Source organism: Pelodiscus sinensis, chromosome 4 (genome assembly GCF_052426305.1).
Source record: "Pelodiscus sinensis isolate ZL-2025 chromosome 4, ASM5242630v1, whole genome shotgun sequence".
NCBI lineage: Eukaryota > Metazoa > Chordata > Testudines > Trionychidae > Pelodiscus > Pelodiscus sinensis.
Genome location: NC_143055.1, coordinates 125837158 through 125859745, shown reverse-complemented (window position 1 = coordinate 125859745; position 22588 = coordinate 125837158). Strand labels below are relative to the sequence as shown.

General features: G+C 42.7%; 1 protein-coding gene across 1 annotated transcript in view; it reads left to right on the top strand.

Moving 5' to 3' along the window:
- Positions 1-8512: 8512 nt before the first annotated feature.
- The window catches only part of BMP3 (bone morphogenetic protein 3), a 30823-nt gene continuing 16747 nt past the window's right edge, over positions 8513-22588 (top strand). The window contains exons 1-2 of the mRNA XM_075929471.2: positions 8513-9222; positions 21365-22275. Coding sequence (XP_075785586.2) covers positions 8913-9222; positions 21365-22275 — 1221 coding nt within the window. The 5' untranslated portion in view covers positions 8513-8912. The remainder of the gene's footprint in view (positions 9223-21364; positions 22276-22588) is intronic.

Sequence of the window (22588 nt, the reverse complement as noted above, 5' to 3'; positions counted from 1 at the left end):
TGCGTGGCTTAAGTCAAAATAGCTTATTTCGGGGTTTGGTGCTGTCTACGCAGCAGGAAGTCTGAGGGAGAGCATCTCCCTCCAATTTCCCTTAGTCCTCATACAATGAGGGTTACAGGAGTCAGAGTAAGAAGTCCTTCAGATCGACTTTATTTCAACATCAAGTCGAAATAACTGCTTGTAGTGTAGACACAGACTGTTATTTTGTAATAACAACACTACTGTGTAGACAGCTTCACTGAGTTACACATTTTGAGCCCAATTTTGCTTCCACTTAGATTAGTGGGAAAATTCCTGTGGGTTTCAAATGGAACAGTGTAGGCCCTTTAAAATACAGACAAACTTGCTCTAAAGTAAAAATACTAGTGAGGTAAATGGCAATTTTGAAGTGCACCTATTGTGTGCATAATTACAGGGCAAATGCTAATGCTCCCACTCACCTCTGAGCTAGTTATTACTTTATAAAACCTCCCATTGATCCCAATAGAGGTTTTGCCTTAATTGGGAGCAAAGGGGGAGATAAACAAGAGTCAATTTGTTAGTGTGAAGAGATCAGATATATTGAAGTTAATGGATATTTGCCAATTTGCTTAGGATTTGGCCCTGAATAAGATCCACCGGATTTGACCCTATATTCGCAATGCACATACAGATGGTGCTCTCTGAATTAAATTAAACTGCAGTAATTGAAGTATTTTAGTTGAGAAGCAGCTTAGGTGTATCAATTAGTACAACGGAAAAAGAATTGTTGGCACCTACCCTTCTACCTTGAGCACAAATCTGGAATCTCCCAACTTTGGGAGGGAATTGAGATCCAATATTTTGGTTTGGTCCATTTTGCAGATCAGGGCTCAGCTGAGAAAATGGCAATCTCCATAAGTTCTAGCTCAGATCCAGCCTTCTTTCCAGTACTGGAATTTCTTTCCAGAAGCTCTTCTCTAAACGTAGCCTCCTTTAGCTCGTTCCTCTGAAGTTATTTCCACCTTGTGTTCTACAGGCTACATCTAAGATTTCCAGGAGACTCTATGCCTCCATTCTAAATGTTTAGGGGTATGCAGATGAAAAAAGATTGAACACCACTGGAATAGATAATACCTAAAATAAAACCAGAGGAGGCTAAGGTCCCAATAAATACTATCGGTACTAGTGGTTTAGTAGGGAAAGGATCATTCAAATATATTAGGGCATATAGGCTTCATTCTGAAATTAAATACTGTCCCAGTGATACTGTTAAATCTATTGTTCTGTTCTGTTCTGTTCCTGCTTCCACTTCAGTCAATGGCAAAGCTCTGGCTGAGTTCGTTGGGAGCAGGACTGAGGCCACAGATGGCATTATAAATGCCTTGTGTTACTATATTTCCAGTCTGAAAGTGGTATCAGGATTAAAATATCCACTGAAAACCAAACCTCGGTTTCTTTCCACAGCCCTTGTTACTGTTTGTAAAATGGTATCAAAGAAACTGAGCTGAAAAGATGCCCATTGAGAATTTCACAAGGGGACAAGAATCCAAACCCACCAACCACAATTTATTCAAACCAAAATACTTGGTTTGAAAGGAACCCATTTCCTTGCTTTGCCAAATCTCCATGCATCTCTCTCTCTCTCTCTGTAATAAGGCCTTATCTTAGCAATAAACCCTGACAGAAAAAACATAAACCACGGCCAACATGGTAGAAAAACGGGTTTTTGTGCCACCCACGTACAATATGTCTACACTGCAGCTAGGCACTGGCCTCCCAGCCAGGGCAGGCAGACTTGTACGTGTAGGGCTAAGATTAGCAGCTCCATTACTCATAGACTCATAGACTTTAAGGTCAGAAGGGACCATTACGATCATCTAGTCTGACCCCCTGCACAGTGCAGGCCACAAAATCTCACCCACCCCTCCTAGAATAATCCTCTCACCTATATCTCAGATATTGAAGCCTTCAAATACTTTGAAGACCCCAAGATGCAGAGAATCCTCTAGCTGTGATCTATACCCCATGCTACAGAGGAAGGCGAAAAACCTCCAGGGCCTCTGCCAATCTACCCTGGAGGAAAATTCCTTCCCGACCCCAAATATGGCGATCAGCTAAACCCTGAGCATGTGGGCAAGACTCATCAGCCAGTCACCCAGAAAGTTCTCTATAGTAACTCCTATCATCCCTCCATTGACCTATTTCCCACTGATAATGAATGGTCAATTAGTTCCCAAGATCATGATCATGTTTTCTCATCAAACCATCCCCTTCATAAACCCATCTAATTTAATCTTGAAACCAGATAGATCTTTTGCCCCCACTACTTCCCTTGAACCAGGGTTAGCCACGTAATCTCAGTCTGAGGGGCCCAAGCTACCATCTGAGCTGCAACATCCACACAACTATTTTCAGCACGCTACCTAGCACGCCTCTGACTACCCCAGGCTGGGAGACTCATTCCCCACTTCAGGGCAGACAAAGCCTTAACAACCATAATGTGTGGAAACTAGTCCTCACAAACAGTCACAGATTTGTGAAAGAAAATGGGCTCCAGAACCTGTGATTTGAGATGCTACTCTTGGATGGGCTGCCGTGTGTTTGCTAAATGTGCTGCCAACTGTTCACCAAGACCAACATTTCCAGGCTTATTTTGAATACCCCTATTTTGGCGTATACAATCTGTGATGCCTTGGGGGACGGGTGGACCCAGCAGAAAGGGAAATTCAGTATTTGACCCTCTCTTCCTGCTTTGAACCCTCTCTCCAACCTAAGAGCCAAATTCACCCTGAGACGCTCCACTGGCAGCCCGGGAGTCGGGTGATTTTGGCCCTGAGCATAAAGAGATTGTGCCCCACACAATAAAGTTAGGGTTTGAGTCTGTCTCATTTAAGGGAAAGAGTTTTCAAAAAGACCTGGGAGATTTAGAAGCACAAGTCCTTTCAATTGATCATGAAAGTCAATGTGAGTAAGGACTTGTACTCCTAAATCCTCTAGCTGCTTTTGAACATTTCTCCCCCTCAATCAACAGCAAAACCCCAATGATTTCAGTAGCAGAAGACTGAGTTCTTATTTTGTAAGATTTTAGACTGAGGTTTCCAAAAGCAGTGATAGGAATTAGGCTCCCAATTCCCATAGTCTTTCAAAGGGAATTGGACACCCAGTGCCCACCCTTAGGCCTGGTCTACACTAAACTAGGAAAGCTGGCTTATGGTATGCAACTCCGGCGATGCAAAATGTGTAGCTGGAGTTGGTTTACCTTAAGCCAAGCCTTGGTGGTGTCCGCGCTGTGGGAGGCTGACAGGAGCAAACACTCTCATTGGCTTCCCTTAGTCCTCGCAGAAGGAGGAGTACAGGATGCCAGCTGGGGCTGCCCTCAGCATTTGATTTAGCGGGTCTCTACTAGACCCGCTAAATCAAACACCAGACGATCGACCTCTGGAGCGTCGATCTTCTGATAAGTACAGCTGTCCCCTTACAGTATAATGGTCACGGTGACTAAGAACCACAGTATGACTGTGAAGTAGTGTGACCTCTAACAGTTTCTATAAAATGCAACCACACATTTACAGTCATATAAAACAAATTGCAAGTTAACAGTATGGGTACAAAATCACTGTTACAAATTTTAAGTCATATAATTTGAATTAAGCACAAGTACTTTCTGCCAAATTTTTATTTACTTATTACCAATAAGCACTACACTAGCTATTTACTTAAGCACAACCAGTGAAAACTAGATGTCTCAGGGGATTGGCAGTAGGATATGGAACCTTTCAGCTCTGGATTACTGGCTTGGATATGGTCCAGACTGCCAGTGGCTTGAACTCACTGTCATCTTTGCAACATCCTACATGAAATGGGTTCGTGATCTCAGGCCAGCTCCCAGTGAACAGGCTTCTACTATGCAAGAAATTGGTATTATCTGCAATGGCACCAATTAGCAGGGGAACGGGAGGCAAGGGCCCTCAATGATTTTTTTTTTTTTTTTTTAACTTTCTCAAAGTTCCTTAGGCCTCAGAGCTGAGATGGGGAAGGGTTCACAGCTAGGGCATGGCCTGACCACTTTTAAGCAACGGTCCATGCTAAATCAAAATGTCTGCTGCTGGAGCAAGTGCATAATCACAATGCCACCGAAATCTGATCCAGCCGCCCTTTCAGACATGGAAAAGTGAACTCTCTGCTGGCATGAACTTGGTGGCAACAGCTCCTGTGTCAGCTGCCTTGGCAACTTAAGGGGCTTTACTTTTGCACCTGCCCTGTGCAACTAAAATCACCTGCCCTGTGCAACTAAAATCATTCATGGACCTTCCACTCACTCGATACAGCTCCTCACTCCTCCTACACATGAGGGGGAGCTGGAATTCGTCCCTCTTGCCATGTTGCTAAAATTGGAGCAGTCTTCCATAATCGGAAGACACAAAGCAATACACAGTATGGGAAACATGGAAAAAGAAAACTTGTCTTAATCCCAGGTTGCAGGGTAATTCAACAAGCACTCATAAGGGTATTTTAGACAAAGGGCCCTGTCATCTTATGGATTTTGTAGATACTTGAAAGTTGTAAGAGCCCAATCCAATTTTCTTGTCCACTTTTGTCTTTGTGCTCATGGTAGTCTAGAGCAGCAGCAACTATACAACAGTCTCATATTCTGACTATGCTGATTTCATGATCCTTTCAACTGTGCTGATAGTATAGATGTATATTACACAATAAAGGGAGCTGTAAATTCTTCATCCATATCTTCCTCCAGCTGTATCACGCTCCCAGTCCTCTGCTGAATTCTTCCTCTTTTCACTCCCCCACCTCTCTTAAAAATGACACATTTGTATAGGGTTATACACACAGATGGTACTTGACCTGAGCCTAACTAACCCAGCATACCAGGTGTTTGGATTTTGTTACCATAAAACAGAAATGTGTCTTGTAGTTTGTAATATTGTTCACAGAAGATGAATGTGCTGCATTGATATATGGACACAATGGCACTTAGTGATGGAGAACAAACCAACAATCTTTCCCAGTGATGTTTGCTTTTGTAAAGTTCACTATCACATCATTCCCTTGGCATCCAGGGGGTGAACCTGTGAGTTCTGTAAGGCTCTCTTGCTGCCAGGAAGTTAATAGCATAAGAACTATTATGGTGCTAAGAACATAAAATGCACAATTCCTCAGTAAAGCAACACAAGTTGTGTAGACTTTGAGCGCCTGATGCTTATCTCACACTGGTGTAAATTAAGAGTTAAGTCTATAGCGTGAGATTCTAAACTCCTTGGAGTAGGGACTGTCTTTTTGTTCAGCACCTAGAACTCCTGCTCCTGCTCCATGATTAAGGTTCCTCAGCCCAACTGCAATATAAATGATTCCAATAAAAATGCATTGATGTTAAACCAGTGAAGCTGGAATCAAAGTCAGATGCCATGAGGTCCCAAATCTGCCATCATCATGATTATTAGTAACATACATTAATAAGTTGGATTCAGTTTGAATATGAGTTGCACAACCAGAACCAAGACATTAAAACTTCCTCCGTTTGAAATGAATCATCTAAAAAGACGCCCGTCTATTTACCCTTGTACACCTCAAAGGAACTTTACTCCTATCTAATAAGTTCAGTCTGAGGGGTTTGTTTGTTTGTTGAACTCTAAATGTTATGGATTAGTACAAGCACTGGTACTGATCCAATCTTGCTGGGTTTACTCATACATTCAGTGGGACAATTCATAAACATGCAGAATTTGACCCACATTTTGGGTTTAATAAGTTCATAGTTATAGTCTGATCCTCATCCTGTAGGCATTCCATGTATATAACTTCAGCTGAAGTCAATGGGCATTTAAATGCATTAGAACTACATGCTCAGCTTGCAGAAGGCCTGATTCTGGACTAATATACTAGAGCATAAAGGGTCAGTGAAACTACTATTTCTCAGGTCCCAAACTACATTCTTAGATCCTTGATTATAATAGTTGTGGAGTAGCTATTATGGTTTATTATGTGAACTGTTGTACATGCTTAGTTTGGATTAATTATTGCAATCTTTAAAAACTAAATAAAAAGAAATGAACCCATAAACAAAGCTTTATAAGAAAAATCAAAAGAATTAAAATAAAATCACAAAAGGAATGTGAGATTCCAGTCTGGGCTTCCCTCTTTAACTAACTCAGTAGCACACAGTGGATCTAATTCTGCTCTCTTCGGGTATGTCTACACTACAGAGACGATCAAAGCTGCCACTCTCAATCTTCTAGGGTTTGAATGATCAGGTCTATTGAAGACACATTAATTCAAACTGAGGGTGGAGGGGGGGTGGCTCTGGTCGATGCCAGTAGTCCAGCTTCCACGATGAATAAGAGAAGTCGAAGGAAGAATGTTCTCCCTTCAAGTTCCTGCAGTGTGGACAGCTCCAAAAGTGGAGTGAAGGTACTTCAACTTCAGCTACGCAATTAATGTAGCGGAAGTTGGTATCTTAATTCAACTTTATCCTGTAGTGTAGACATACCCTTAGGTTTTATATCACCGTGATGAGAGTGGAGTCACGCCTGATCTATGCTGATGTAAGATCAGATTGCAGACCATCATTTGTAAGATTGCCCATCCTTTGAAGATGCCCTCACATACCAAGGCACAAGAGAGTACATTTTTAACTGTTAATCTCTTTGCCTATGTAGGTTTGAACCAGTCTGTATTACTCTATTATAGTTTTATTTATATGGTTTTTCTAATTATATCTCTCAGCAGTGGCAGAGAACACTATAATTAAAGTTGAAATGGCAGTTACATTCTAACCCATATTTTCACTTGCTTAGATATTCATCTTTTAGACTGAAGATTTTCTTTCTTGAGCTCAGCCAGATGTATATAGTGAATTTTTTACCTAAAATCAAGTATTTTTTTTTCAGTTTTAAAAGCAAGAAATACTCTTTTTATTTAAGGAAGAAACCTGCCCCATAACACCTTACGTTTGCTTTTTTGTCACTTTTGTATGTTTAATTGCCCAACTTTAATGCACATTGATAATTACATATATCAGTAAAATGAAAAGCATTAGGAAACATACAACTGCATATGTATATATATATGCTACATTTAGAAGTCTCTAGGTTTTTTTGAATGCCTTACTGAACATGAAAAACAGGGGGTTTTTTTTATCATGTTTTGATTTGGCTACCCAGAAATGAAGAAATCCAAAATAACTAGTCACCTTTTGGGGGTGGGGGCAAGAGCAGGGCAGATTAATATACAATATATATATTATTTGTATATCAAACATCCCCATTTTATAACATGGTACACTAGTGGTGTTAGTAATATGTATATAGTGGCCCCTTTATATTTACACATACATACTTACATGTGTGTATTATAATTTGTGAGTGGGAATTTTTAAAACACTTAAATGTATTTGTCACCCACTCTCATCAAAAATCAATTAAAGACGGGTGTCTAACTCCCTTATGTGATTATGAAAATTTTAGTCTATTCATGTCGGTATTGGGCTATACCCGTTTATATGGCCGTATAATCTGCACATGAAAGATATAAACTACATGCTATACATGAGTAATGTACAAATGTACATAAATAGTCGAGTACATGAATACAACGGGGAAAATACTGAGTGATGAAGCCCATGCACTAAATGCAGTATAAACTCATATTTCCCTTCTCCAGACCAGAAAGCTGCTTGTTTTCCAAGCTTGAACAGATTCACGCAGACACTTCGGAAGGGCAGGGATTGTTCTACTTTATCTCGTTTCATGTGTTTGTTTTCCTTTCCAGATGTGTGAAGGGAGGATTCCCGTTGCCAATGACTCAGTTTCTGGGGCCGAATGTAATCGGAGTGGAGCTAAAAGGGACATTATTGCACGTGCAGTGAGGCTGTTGTGGCATTGGGGGGGGGGCAATTAATTCCCTCGGGGTGACTGCGAAAAGGGCTGGCGAGTGACTGAGGCGCGCGAAGTCATAGAATCATAGACTCATAGGACTGGAAGGGACCTCGAGAGGTCATCGAGTCCAGCCCCCAGCCCTCAAGGCAGGACCAAGCTCCGTCTACACCATCCCTGACAGATGTCTATCTAACCTGTTCTTAAATATCTCCAGAGAGGGAGATTCCACCACCTCCCTTGGCAAAGTCCTCTGCGTGGCTCTTGCCCCGCGCGCTAGGGATGCCCTGAGGTGTCCGGATCTGCTGTGGCGCGCAACATGTCCCTGCCTTCAACCGCAATAAACTCGCCCCCCCCAAAAAAGAGGCTTTAAGGTCTGGGCCGAGCTGTGGAGCCCTCGCGCCCCAGCGGGGGCTCTCTGCTGCGGGCTCGCACCCCTGCGCCAGTGCGGGGCGGGACGGACCCGAGCGCCCTTCGGGAGCCATCCCGCCAGGGAGCGGGGTTCGGGCTCCGCGCTCGCCCCAGGTTCCCGCTCGCGTGTTCCCCGCCCGCTGCCGCGCTCTGGGCGCGCCGACCAGCTGCAGCAGCCTCTGTTTTACGCGCAGCCCCCCCCCCCCTTCCCACTCTCCTCCCCCCTGTTTTTTGGAAGGGGCGGGCGGGGAGGCGAAGCAGCCGCTCTCCGCCCGCCCCGCAGGACGCCGCCAGCTGCGCTCGCCTGTCGCTCTCGGGGCGAGGGGGGGAGCCCCCCTGCGCTTCGCCTCGCGCCCGCCGCCGGGGCTCCGCACAGAGCGGCTCCCTGCGGCCGAGGAGGAGGCGGCGGCGCGTCCGTGCAGCGCAGCGAGCCCCAGCCCCGCAGCGCCACCCCCGGCAGCGACCTCCCCGCGCCCCACCTGCCCGGGGAAGGGGAGCCCCCGCCCGCCCCCGGGCTCGCCGCACTCGCCAGGCGGGGCCGCGGGGCGTGCATGCAGCTCGGGGCTCCAGCCTCCAGCCTGCGGCGGCCCGGGCTCTGCCCCGCGCGCTAGCCCCTCTCCGCGCCCCGGCGGGCGGGCGCTCGCTGCCGGCGGCATGGCCGGGGCCCCCCGCTGGCTGCTGCTGAGCCTCTGCCTGGCCTGGGGCTGCCTGCGCCTGGCGCGGGGGGACCTGCTGCGGGCGCGCCTGGGGGGGCTCCGCCGGAGAGCGGCCCTGGGAGGAGCCACCGCCCGGGCGGCAGGTGAGCGCGGCCCCGCAGCGCCGCCCGACAAGGTCTCGGAGCACATGCGGCGGCTCTACGGCAAGTTCCGCGGCGGCGGCTGGAGCGCGGAGCCCGACGCCCGGCCCGGCCCCTGCCCGCTGCCCCTCGGCGAGGGCAACACGGTCCGCAGCTTCCGGGCCGCGGGTGAGTACGGAGCCCCCCGCCCCCAGCAGCCGGGCGGCGGGTCCGGAGCGTGGCTGAGCGGCGCTGCCCAAAGCTCGGCTCTCGGGGTGGGTCCCAGGCAGCGCCTCGCCCGCTTGGGGAGACGCGACCCCCCCCCCCCCCAACCTGGGAGCCTCCCTCCCCTCGGGCTCGCGGCTGCCTGGGTAGCGGTGGGGTGGGAGCAGGGAGGTGAAGGCGGCTTGCGGAGCGCTGCCGCGGGCCGGGCAGCTGACACTTTGCGCCAAGGGCTGCGGGAACGGCAACAGGCTTTGCACCGGCTCTCTGGGGGCAGCTGGCGGGTTTGCAAAGTGAGAATAAAGCAGCGACGCGCCCTATGGGAACAGTTTGCCCGTCGTCCGAGATTCCTGGGGGCGCATTGGTGTGTGTAGTTTGCAGGGCTGGCGGTGCCATCCCCATGCCAGAGACCTTCTGGCTGTGCTTTATCCTTGGGGTGACAGGGGTGTAAGAATCGCTGGTTCCCACCGGAGTTTAGAAATTGGTTCTCTTTAGAAAATGCAGAGATGAATCTGCCTCTGTTTCGACACAGATCTGGTTCTTGCTTAACTAAAACATCCCCGTGCTCAAATTAAGCTCGTTTTTAGGGACGGCATTTGCGCATCAGACCAAATGTAAGTCAAATTGGTAACACTCGTCTGCAGTTTGAGTTCAGGAATTGTCATGTAATCTTAATGAACATCCCAAAGTCAATAGGAGTTTGGCCAGTGACCTTAATAGGGACAGGATCGGGCCCATAATTTTCAAGGTGTTGATAATGTCCCTCCTTTGCCTGAAAACACTGTAAAGTGATTTCCCAAAAGCTCTAACTTGCACCACTCCTGAAAAATCCATTCATCAGTGAAAGCTTTAGAATTACAATATAAATATGTTGGAGCTTTCCTGGCCAAATGGCATTTAGAGTTAATATACCATTTAGATTTGTCAAGGCAAAAATGCCCTGACTTACACCAACAAATCAAACTGAAGTTGCACATTTCAGTTGTTGAAAGCATTCAGGTTACCTGTGAACATTTGGCTGCTGCACTGAAAACTGCAAGGTGTTCCTGCAGGATTTACAGTTCAAGAAAGCAGCTGACTGAAAATGAGCCTGCTCTGGAGAATGAAATAGGTTCCAATTCTGCAAGGCCTGTTACATATGCCTAACCGTCAGCATATTCATGCACAAGTCTTTTCAGAATCGGGGCCCTAATCTACATCTTGTTTAAATTGACAGGGAACTTCAGGGACTGTAACCTGAAGGTGAAAGAAACAAACAAGTAGTGTCCCCTACACAGATGCCTGTGTCTTCTGATGCAATGCATATACTATCATATTAATTATCTATTTTGTCCTATCTGTATATGTTTATATGGCTAATGGTCCTATTCCTCTGATCGCTGAGTGCCATTTGTGATGCACTACAACCCTCATTAACAAAATGTCAAGGGGATTTTGGCTAATCAAGGATTAATAAAGTTGAGGGGAGTTTTGGTCTAATTAACAGGCAGTAGGAAACTTTTGGATAACAGGAAATTTCAGATAGTTGAAACTTAGATAAGTTGTACTATATATCTCCTACTAAGGGTGAACAGCTACAGAGCTGTTCTGTAATTCCAATTGAACTCAAGGAATGTGTTGCATAGAATAGGACTGTAAAGTGGCTTTGGGAGAGCTCAAGCAGATAGCTACAGAAATATAATTACTGAAAGTTGGTTGCAGCAAATGTCTATTCACTGACAAATACAGGAAGAGTGTTTTAAGTATAGTTGTGCATACTGAATAATTTGCCCCTCAGAGCTCCATTAGATCAAGCTCTCTTTTGGCATAATTGGAGGTTCGGCTAAAGTAAACCTATCAATCTTGAAAGTCACTTCTTACTAGGAAATATGTGTCTAAGGATGGGGAAAAATCTACAGTGCCTATTTTGACATGACTTGTTGACTTCTTGTCCTTTTGCAGTTAATTTCTTCTTATGAAGAAGTGGTTGGTGGGCTGGGATTTTTTTGGTTGAGGTCTTTAAGGAAAAAATAAAAGCTTGAAAAATTGCACATCTTCGCAGTTACAAAATTAAATCGATAGTTTACAGTTTTCCATAGCACATCGACGGGACTCAGGCTCTGAAGTCAAATAGATGTTTTTGGAAATTGTACCGTTTGCTTGAGCATGTATATAAGCTGGCAATCCACCAAAACAGAGGTACCAAAAAAGTAAACTTTAATGGCAAAGAGGAAAAAGTATAATCTGTTTCTGACTGTTTAGTCATTTCAGGGACCATATGTAAGAGTCAAAAATGAATGCTGGAAACCTGAAGTATCGTGTTGAGATCCTAAACTATGGTATTCCATTAAACTTCTCCATCCCTGAAATAGGTGCCTTCCTAAAGAATCCTTAGAACGTTTCATTTACTAATCATATATTTTTCATGACATTCACTGATTAACCCTGCAGTCATTTCACATGCAGAAGTTCCAATTAAATCATTATCTGGGACCTCACAACTGCCTACAGAAAGTAGTCCCCATACTCCCACTGAAGTTCCAGAGTCCCTGTCTTCCAGAGACTTCTTTAAAAATCCATCTTTGATTCTCTGAAGGCTACAGTATGTATTGGTTGTAAGGACTTGATCCTGCATGCATAGGGCAAAGAGCAAACTGCTGTGAGTAGCCAAATTCCTCCCGAAGCAAGGCTCAATCCCAAAAACATTCTCTGTTTACTACTGTGAGTTGTTCTGTCCAGAACAATTCATAATAATTGTTTTCAGGGTCAGACCCTAAATCTGTTTGTGCCAGAACCTGTGGACATGAGGGTGGTCAGGTCTTCCTTACATTGTGCCAATTAAGATGCTCGTATGTGATTTTAGTGCTAAGGGACAGGGAATGCCTGCTTTAAATCCTGACAATCCTATCTTTTGAAAAGCATGGCCTCTTTCCTAATGTTCTCCTATTTGTGCACATGGCCTGATTCTGAAATACACTGACAAGAGGAATGATACAATCAAGATTGAGTGATATTTGCTCCTTTAAATGCACCTGATTAAAGGTATTTAGTGTTCTAAACCTAGAAGGCGTTTGGTTGAAATCCCATCTCTGCGGTCTTTCTGATTATATTTATACTGTTACTTGACTGTGGGTGGCAGCAGTCCTATGAACACACTGTTTGCTAACCCCTTTCCTCCTCCCCTAAGCCTCCCCCAGTTCAAGTGCCAAAGCAATAAATTTGAAGTGGTTATATGTTTTCTGACACTTTTATAAATATTTATGCAAAATATTTAACCAGTTAGGTGTTGTCTTCCCCTTTCCTTAGGATCCAGCAGCATTTTTGTCGGTTTATGGATGGCAGAAACTCCCAGTTCTATCAAACTTTAGCTCAAATAATGGGAGAGGACGGCAGAGGGGGAAATTCTTATTAATTTAAGGATTAAAGTGGTTAATGCTTGGCTAATACTGAATAGAATTAGGATCCTGATGGTATTTCCTTTTTGAGCTGTTTTATTTCCAGAGTCTCTCTTCAAATTGTTACACATTCTCCATATCTATTTCAACTCTCTCTTTTTTTCCGGTTTTTGTTCATATGACAGTATTATCCTCATTGCCACTGTACGATGATGTCCCTAGCTAATTTATGATGATGTCCCTAGCTAATAAGCGTCTTTGGGGCTGCTCCTACTCTCAAGACTAGAAAAGCTCAGATGGAAATCAGTGCTGATTTGCCTGTGTCGGTAGTGAGGATGGAATGAGGCCCTCAATAGGACTAGAGCAAGAATTCAAAAAAAGAAATTTCCACAGATCTAATGTATAGTGTAACTGACAAAGGAGGCAGTGATGAATGGAGTGTGTTGTATGGGGTGGTGGTGGGGGGGGAAATACACTTTTTTGGCCATTCTGGCCATTCAGTTAAATAAAGTCTTTCTCAATAGTTAACTGAATGGCTGGAATGTCTAGAAAAGTGTATCCCTCTCCCCAGTCATCACAGAGGTGGATTAATTTTTCTGAAAACACAAAGATCAAAAATAGCTAAAGAGAAAAGAGAGAACATATTGAAATTCTTGAAACCTTGCTGTCCATAATACTTTACCTTTGTTAAGAAATTTTGGCTACTATGCAACATTGATAAAGTGATGTAAAGGAAAGTTCTTTGCTAGATTTTTCCAACTACATAGTCTAATGAGTCAACAAATTGGGTGCCGTCACTAGAAATCCTGCTAATCTTTTAGGAAAGCAAAACAAAGGGCATCACTTTTGAAAGATGTAATCTTACAAAGTGACATGGGCAATTGAAAATACGGATGAAAAAATAAGCAATGAAAACAAGCATCATGATTATTGTAAAATGAAAATGTTGCCCCACAGGGATGGCGTTTCAGAAGCGTGTAAGGAAATTAGGATTGAAAATCCATTTTATACTGAACTGAAATCCTTTGCTCACCAAGGATTATCTTGCAGTGGTAGAGAAATAGACTGAATTAGTTGTTTTTCGTCTCTGGTTTTGATTTTTTTTCACATGTTCTTTTTCATTTAGGCAAATACAAAATTTAAATACAGTTAAATAAATTTAAAAGTTAATTGTTGAATTTTTACATCACTCAATAAGACCCTTAAAATCCCCTCATCGAGTAAAAACAATTAATTTAGTTACAATACATCACATTGTGTTCTGGCACAATTTCCTCTCACTGACTTGAAAGGAATTACTCCCAATTCTTCTTGTGTATGAGAGTGATGCTGTATAGGATTCAATAGATGTTCAGCCACTGATTTTAATGAGAGCAGGATCAGACTGTATACTAGAGAGCATCAGAAACATATTGTGGTGAGATATTCATCGGATGAAATCGGTAGTCCTTGCCCACGTTAAACTCCTCATTTGTTCCAGAGAATAAATTTTAAGTAAGGATCAGAGAATGAAGTGTATAGTTCTTTGTCTCAGAACATCGGAAGAGTGAATTATTCTACATACCGTGTGAGCCTGAAGGTTTAAGCATAGAGGAGGGGTAGAGGAAGAGCAATACTTCAACTGTAACTGCAAATTTCCTGAGTTTTGAAAGGATAAGCCTGACATGTAAGCTTGATTTTTAACTTAATGAAGGCCTTTTGCTTAGTGCTGTAGCAGTCACATTTGTAAGAAGATAGGAAAGTGGGAGGAAAAAACCCAATCAAAACCAACCAACCAAAAACCATGTGCTGTTTTTAATCAGGAAACTATGGAACCATCTCTTCAGCTGGTATAAATTGGTAAATTTCATTGATTTCAATGGAACTATACTGATTTACACCATCTGAGATTCTGGCTCTGAATGCAGAATTACAACCCAGAATAAGTGTTTGTCTGAGTTATCAACCCTGGAAGATAGGACTTTTGAAATGCAAACTAAACACAACTACACCATAGCATCATTAAAAGGGACACGGTCAGCTTAAATCAGGTTTTTTAATCTGTTTAAAGTAATTTCTGGTGTACATCTGCCCATGAGCCAATTTTTTCGGTTTAACAATTACCTTTTCCTATTTTAAGACTGTTTTCTTTCCCTTTATTTGTGTGTGCCACAACAATCAGGAAAACTGAGTATAGTACAATTGACTAATCATTAATTGCAGTCAGACTGAAAAACAAAATAAAGAAAACTCTATTCCTTTGTTCTCTAACCTCTTTCAAGGGTCATTTGCAACAGCAGTTTTCAAAAAACATTCCAACAGAAGTGTCTCACACACATACACAACACACACACACTTTCAGTTGAGGGTGACCCTCTGGATACATCTACACAGCAGCGTTATTTTGGAATAACTGATGTATTCCGAAATAACACCATGTGCGTCTACTCTACCAGCCTTTATTTTGAAATAATGTTAGCTGGAGGACTTCTTACTCCGACTCCTGGTAACCTTCATTTCACGAGGAGAAAGGGAAGTCGAAGGAAGAACGTTCTTACTTCGACTTCCTGCTGTGTAGACAGCGTCAAAAGCCGAGTTGAGCTATTTCAACTTAAGCGACGCAATTGATCTAGCCAAAATTGCATAGCTTATTCCAACTTTAGCCCTGCGGTGCAGACGTACCCTGTGTGTCACACCATTTCAATTGAAATACAAACAAAATCAGGTTCTTTGCATAAAAAACGTGAAAGATGAGATGTTCCGGGTTAGCAACACTAGGCCTGGTGCTAGAAAACTACTCTGCTTGGAAATTGATCGAAGCTACACAGCCCAAGGACTTCAGAGTCATGCCCAGAATTTGTTATGGTTGGTATTGATTATGATATTATGCTAGATTTATTGACTGATGTAACTCCATTGATGTCAGTTATTCCTGACTTGCACCAATGTAAGTGAAACGAGACTCAGGCCCTATGTGTTATCTAGTTGAAAAAAACTATAATTTAACTAATTTACCAGAATTACTCTTTGTGCTACATTACAGAATAGTTATGGTCTGATATTCTTCTCACAGTGATATAATAAGAAGTAACTCACTTGAAGCAAATTTAATTGCACTGCTGTACAACTGGTGTAAATAATGGAGAATTAGGCCCTATATATCTGTGTATCTATCAAAATGCTGATAAAATCACTCTTATGAAATTAGGATGAAAAGCCACAAGTTCAGGCATGAAAAATCTACGTATCCACTTTTACAGATGATTTAATACACACACGCACGCACACACACAAATTAATTTGTAGTTACTTGACACATGGATTACAGTAGTGAACCCGTATACTGGAACAAAGCTTTTAAAAAGAGAAGTCCATAGTTCATGGATGGGTATAAACCATATATTACTTTCAGAGCCAGCTTGACCTCTGTGTTTAATTTCTAAAAGCCATATCATTTACTCACCACACAGTATGTTTATGATGTGTAAGATGCATATTAAAATCTTTCCAGTCATAAAATACCTTATGTAAATTAGTTACTGAGCATACATGTTCATTGCTTTTCAAAGTTTTTCATTAAAGCTATAATAACTTTCATAGCAGGGTAGGGTTTTGGGTTATTTTATTTTTTTTAATTCCAGGTATCAACCATCAGGTCAATATTACAACCTACATTTCTTCAAAAAAAATGAATATGGTGCTGAGTATTTTTTTTAAATGGAGAGTTAAATATACATGCATATTTTTAATGTATCTAAATTCATGGGGGAGTTTGGGAGAAGGCTGATAGGAAGTGATAGGGGAAGTTAAGGGAGAAAGAAATTTGGCACCATAATTGTGTTCCTGGCCTTGAGATCTTCTCTTTCAAGTTTCAGCTCAGTGGTGCTATGAACCTATGAAAACAGGGTTTTATAATGGAAATGCTGATACGTTCCTAACTATATACTGGTGCAAGTGCACTGCTTTAATATCTAATTTAAACTATGGCTAATGACGACTGTATGGCTAAATAGCCCTCATTATTGCATCCTTTTTCACCCATGGGATAGATTTGGCAGTCCATAAAAACGTCAGTGTATCCTCTATAAAGGTAAACACGCCACATGTTAGTGGCCTGGTTCCAGATTATTGATGCTTGGGAATGCCCCTTGTAACATGAATACATGTTTATGCTGGTGGTGTCAGGCTTCGCAGGCATGCTGCCTTTTTCAAAATACTTTTTATGCCAGTAATGGTGGCAGGCAGCACAAACAGCTGTGGTCTCTTGTGGGAGGAAAGGAAAACACAACAGTCACAACTAAAGAATGGTCATGTAGGAAAAGGTACTGCACAGCATGGTATATTTCCCATTCGAAGGATGGGTCACCCTCTAGCATCTCTGATATCACTGTGGAGTAAGTAAAGGCAAATGCTGCCTTGAGTAAGGGTGATTGATTCTAAGTGTCACATACTAAACTCAGACCATGTGCATATTTAGCACTGCTTAGAGGGTACCTTCCTGCTGTAGATCACACAAGGCTTACCTGTTCTTCTGGCACTCCATCACCTGCCCTTTTTTAAGAAAGGCGGTGCGATCCTGGCTGCAGGAGAGCTTTGCCATCAATTTCAACGAGGTCAGGAAAACTGAGGCAGAGAAGTTTAAATATCTTGTTCACTCTTGCATGGTGAGTCACTATAGAGTAGGCATTCAGGCCTAGTGAGTCTGATACCTAGTGGTAAGATCTCCCCTTCCAGTGCTGTCTGATCCTAAGAGAAAGTGTTGGCAGGGGCATTGGGTGCCATACCCATCTCTGGTACTGCGAGCACTCCTCTCTCTCCAGCATAACATACTCTGAGATGTGTATTTAGGTCTGTGGGTGGGCATTTCATACTCAACGGAGTGGCAACTGGGAAGGATTGGCTGCAAATAGGCACTGAAGTGTTCTGCCATTTTGTTTGCCGTGGAAGGTATATCAAAGGGCTGTTACTTGATAGTGCTTAGATTTTTTTTTCTTTTTTTTTTCTTTTTTTTTAACCCATAGGGTGATCTTGTGTGAGACATACACTGCTGAGTCACACAGATTATACTGTATGTAAAATTTGTAAAGCCTCTTATTGGGAGGAAGCAGTGTGGTATAGTGGGTAGAACACTGAACTCGAACTCAGGATATCAGACCTAATTTCATTTAAACTGCTGTGCTGTGTAAATGGGAGTCAGGCCACAGGTCTTTTTTTTTTTTAAGTTATTTTACAAAGAATCTTTAGCTGGTATAAATTAGTCTAACTAGTGAAGTCAGTAGGAGAGAGGCTGATCTACACCAAAGGCTGATCTGGTCCATGACTATATAAAGAAAAAAAAGTCCTACAGGACTGTCACGTTCTTTAACATACTACTCAGCAACTCTTGACTTTAAATCAATATTTTGAACTGTAGTGGTTGTAGGAGCAAGTGCTTAGTAGCTTAAGTTCTTAGGGTGCAAGTGCTGCAGGATCAGGTACCTTGCGGATAAACTGTTTTTTGTTTTGTTTTTAATCTACAACCTTGATTCTTCAGGGGTTTTGTTTTAGTTTGCCTACTGCCCATGCTTTGAAGTCTGCTATCTCTGTTGCATGAGAGAGAGATTTTTTGTTTTAATCCAATGCTAAAATCAAATACATAACACATCAGTGACAATAGCTGATAGTCAGCCAACAAGAGACACAAGCGGCTGGGAAACTGGATTAGTTAGTTGCGTCATTCCATAAGTGGGTTGTATGAAAGCAGCACCACCTATTGGTAACACACAATGTTTGATAGTAATTATTTTTTAAGTAAGAGTGCAAGAATGACTTGTTTGATTTTGCTTGTTCCTCCCCACAAACAACCAAACTTTTTGGAACATCAGAGAGGGGGAAGTGTTGATTTGTGTTCAGTTGATGTGCTTGGGCAAAGCTTAAGATCAGGAATCATTTTCTGTAGCCAAAGCTTGTCCCTATTGACAAGGGCATTTTTGGATTTTATTTGTGTTGTTCCTTTTAATGAAAAAACTCTTTCCAAACTCTCGGAGTTAAAATCCCTCCTCAGACTCTTGAGAAGGTCGATTGCTATGATGTCAAAGAAGGTTTTAACTTAATGTTCCCTTGTTTTTCTAATGTGTTGGTTTGTTTCCAGCCCTTTTGGGGGCTGTTGCATACACACATGTTCCACTCTAGCTGTATTTTCCATACAGCCCAGTTTTATAGCTCTCCGGTGTTTCTTAACACTAGAATCTATATTTCTGCCAGTTTGACCAATATAGACGTAATCACAAGCTGAGCGTAGAACTTTTTTTTTAAAAGGAAAACCTGTTGTTGTTCATTGTGACCCAATGGAATCACTTGTGTGCCTATAATCAACACAAGCTTTAATACCATAGTGACTCGGGGCCCCTGTTGTAAGTGTGTCTTTGAGTTGCACAAGATACCTTTGGTTAGACTGACCTCTGCAGTTTAAAAGCCATGGAAACTCCTCTTTCCTCAAGAACCTGCTCGCTGGCACAGTAATATTGTGGCTATATGGAATTATTGCCCTGGGGTTGTTTCCTTGTTGATTATGCATTCATAAAAAAGGCTGTTTTTGACCCTTCCATTCCAATAAGATGGATTTCCCTTCTAATTAAAACCTAAAAGGGGAAAGGATTCCAAACAGGTTGGACCTAGCCCATTCTCAGTGGTGGCAGGTAACAACAAGAAGCAATGGTCTCAGATTGCAGGCAGGGGGAGAGCTAGGTTGGATATTAGGACTAAGTATTCCACTTGGAGAGTGGAGAAGCACTGGAATGGGTTACCTAGGGAGGTGGTGGAATTTCCATTCTTAGAGGTTTTTGAGGCCAGGCTTGACAACGTCCTGGCTGGAATGATTTAGTTGGCATCTCCTATTAGGTGGGGGTTGGAGTAGATGACCTCCTGAGGTCTCATCCAACCCTAATCTTCTATGATTCTATAGTTTTGGTTCATCTTTAGCAGCTTCGTTGGTCGCTATTGACTTCAGCACCTTGAAATGTGACATAATTTAGTGCACTGTGACCCCTTCATTCTGCAGGAAAGTTTATGGAGTGGATAGTGGTCTGAATGAAAACGATTATGGCAAGAATGCCATTAACTTGTACTAAAGGTCCATAAAATGTCATGTCATCATCATGGATTAGCCAATTGCGCAGAAATATTTCTTCTCTTAGTGCTTTACCCAAGCCTTAAAATAACCATATTGTGGGTCCTGGTGTACTTTCCTGGCCTAGTGTGACTGAAGACGAAACCTTTCACTTTTCCACAGTTTTGGCAGTATGTTTTGTTTTTTACTTAGATATGTTTTTATTAGTCTCCTAATTTTTGTATTTGTTACTGTTCCAATCTCTATCCCAGTGGACAAGTTGCTCTAACACATTGGTTCTCCAGTGGGCTTCACATACCCATGGGTTCTCAGAGGTTTTCCAGGAGATATATCAACTCATTTAGATATTTGTGTAGTTTTACAGCAAGCTACTCAAAAAGCTCTAGGAAAGTCAGTACAAACTAAAATTTAATACACAAAATGGCTTGTTTCTACTGTTCAATATACTATATTGACATGTAAGTGTAATATTTAGATTCAAATTGATTTATTCTATAGTTTATAGGTTGAAAATGAGAAACTATTTTCAGTAATAGTGTGCTGAGATACTTGTACTCAAAATAAATCAGACTCCTCAAAGAAGTACAGTATCTGGAAAGGTTGAGAGTCACTGCTCTAACATGCTAGGAACCAATCTAAAAATACAGGGTGAAATTTACCCTGTTTAAAAAGGACCAGCATTAGGGTTCTATTCTGAGTGGGATTTGCATGGTATGTAAACTTTGTGCATGGACATTGATGGAGCAGAACACTTCATAGCTACGTCTGCACTGCAGGCTTTTTGCACCTTTGCCACGGTGCATATGTGGGGCTTTTTGCAGCACAGGGCCCAGGGCGGCCGCCCCGCTCGCCCTGCCGTATATCCGCCCCTGTACACTGCACACACATTCTTGCGCAAGTAAATTTCCACTGAAGTGTCGGAAAACAGGGCTTCTTCTGGAAGAGTTATTCCTCTCCCTATGAGGAATAAGCCCTCTTGTGCAAGAGCTCTTCCACAAGAAGGCAGTCTAGACAGACAATATGAATTTCTTGCACAAGAAAGCCCTATGGCTAAAATGGCCATCAGAGCTTTCTTGCGCAAGAGAGCATCCACACTGCCATAGATGCTCTTGAACAAAAGCACATCTCTTGTGCAAAAGCACATGGCAGTGTGGATGCACTCTTGTGGAAGACCTTTTGCACAAGAACTCTTCCGCAAAACAGTTCTTGCGCAAGAAGCCTGCAGTGTAGATGTAGATGTAGCCCAAGTGACCTTCCTCCCTTCCTTCCTGACCTTAGAAGGGTGCAGTGTGCATGCAATCATTGATATGTGGTAATCCCTCAAATACTCTAATAATATATTCATCCCTAGCTAATTTCCAAGTTCACTTGATCCCTGGTCTCTTTCCTGAGGTTGCCAACAAAACTGCTAGTTGCTGTTGAAGTTTCTACGATGCGCACACTTGGCCAAACACAAACACAAGATGGGGAGGACTGTACGGGGATTGTGTATTCAAATGTAATGACCCATACCTGCTCCTGTTAAAGTAAATGGGGAGATTTCCTTGGGATTAGTGAAGACAATCCAAAGGGACAGGTAACATTGGCTCTTTAGTCTTTCAAAGTGTTAGAATTTCTTGTGTTCTCATGCAAATATTTATTTTTCTAGGGAGCCCAGGAATCAAAGAGCCACATGTTTTCAATCTAACCTCCCTGACCAAGTCTGAAAATATCTTGTCGGCTTCGTTGCATTATTACATCGGGGACCTATTAAATGCTACTTGGAGTTGTCCCCATACCGGAGGCTGCTCTCGTCATAGACATAGGAAACCTGAAATTCAAATAGATCTCTCAATATTGAGCTTTCCTTCTGATGGGAACCAGACTCGTACCCTGGGACATTTTCTAATAAATGTTTCTGTGGCTTATCGGGACGCCCTTTCCTGGCAGTGGAAGGACATTACTCATGTCCTGAGGGAGGCAAAGCAGAATGGTGAGCTTCTGATTGGCGTGAAAATGGCCTTGACTGGCCGCTATTCCTGGAGGAGGATGCCATCCAGCTATGAACCTTACATCCTGGTGTACGCCAATGACTCTGCTATTTCAGAACCAGAGAGTGTTGTTTCTAGCTTGCAGGGACACCGGAATTCCCTGGTTGAGGGCTTCCCCAGACCTGAAAGCCACTCAAAGAGCAGCCTGGGAGAACAGCGACGGAAACGTTCCACCAGCATCCTGTTGCCTTTGCAGAACAATGAGCTCCCAGGTACCGAGTACCAGTACAGTGAGGACGAGGGTTGGGAAGACAGGAAACCCTACAAAACCCTCCAGCCCCGGCTGGCAGAGAGGACAAAGAGTAAGAAAAAACAGAGAAAGAGCAACCACCAGAAAAGCCAAACTCTCCAGTTTGACGAGCAAACTTTGAAGAAAGCAAGAAGGAAGCAGTGGAACGAACCGAGGTACTGTGCGCGGCGCTATCTCAAAGTGGATTTTGCAGACATTGGCTGGAGCGAATGGATTATTTCCCCTAAATCCTTTGATGCATATTACTGCTCAGGCGAATGCCAATTCCCCATTCCAAAGGTACAGTATTTTTTTCCCCACTCTATAACTCTTACATCTCTATAGAACAGGAAAACACATCTAGTTTTTATGAACTGCACGTTTGTTTACATCAGTAAAATCCAAATGCGGCTCTTATTAAGCTCTAGAATGAGGTAAATAAGTAATAATTTATGTCCATTCTTTAAGGGGTAGTTGTTAAAAAAGCTATTATGAAGTCAGAATTGCTTTATGCAAATATATGAAATCAGAGTTATACAGAAGAATTATTTTTGTCCAGAATCCAAATGTGCTATAAATTGCTTATTGGGTAATAATAATGTATGAACTGGTG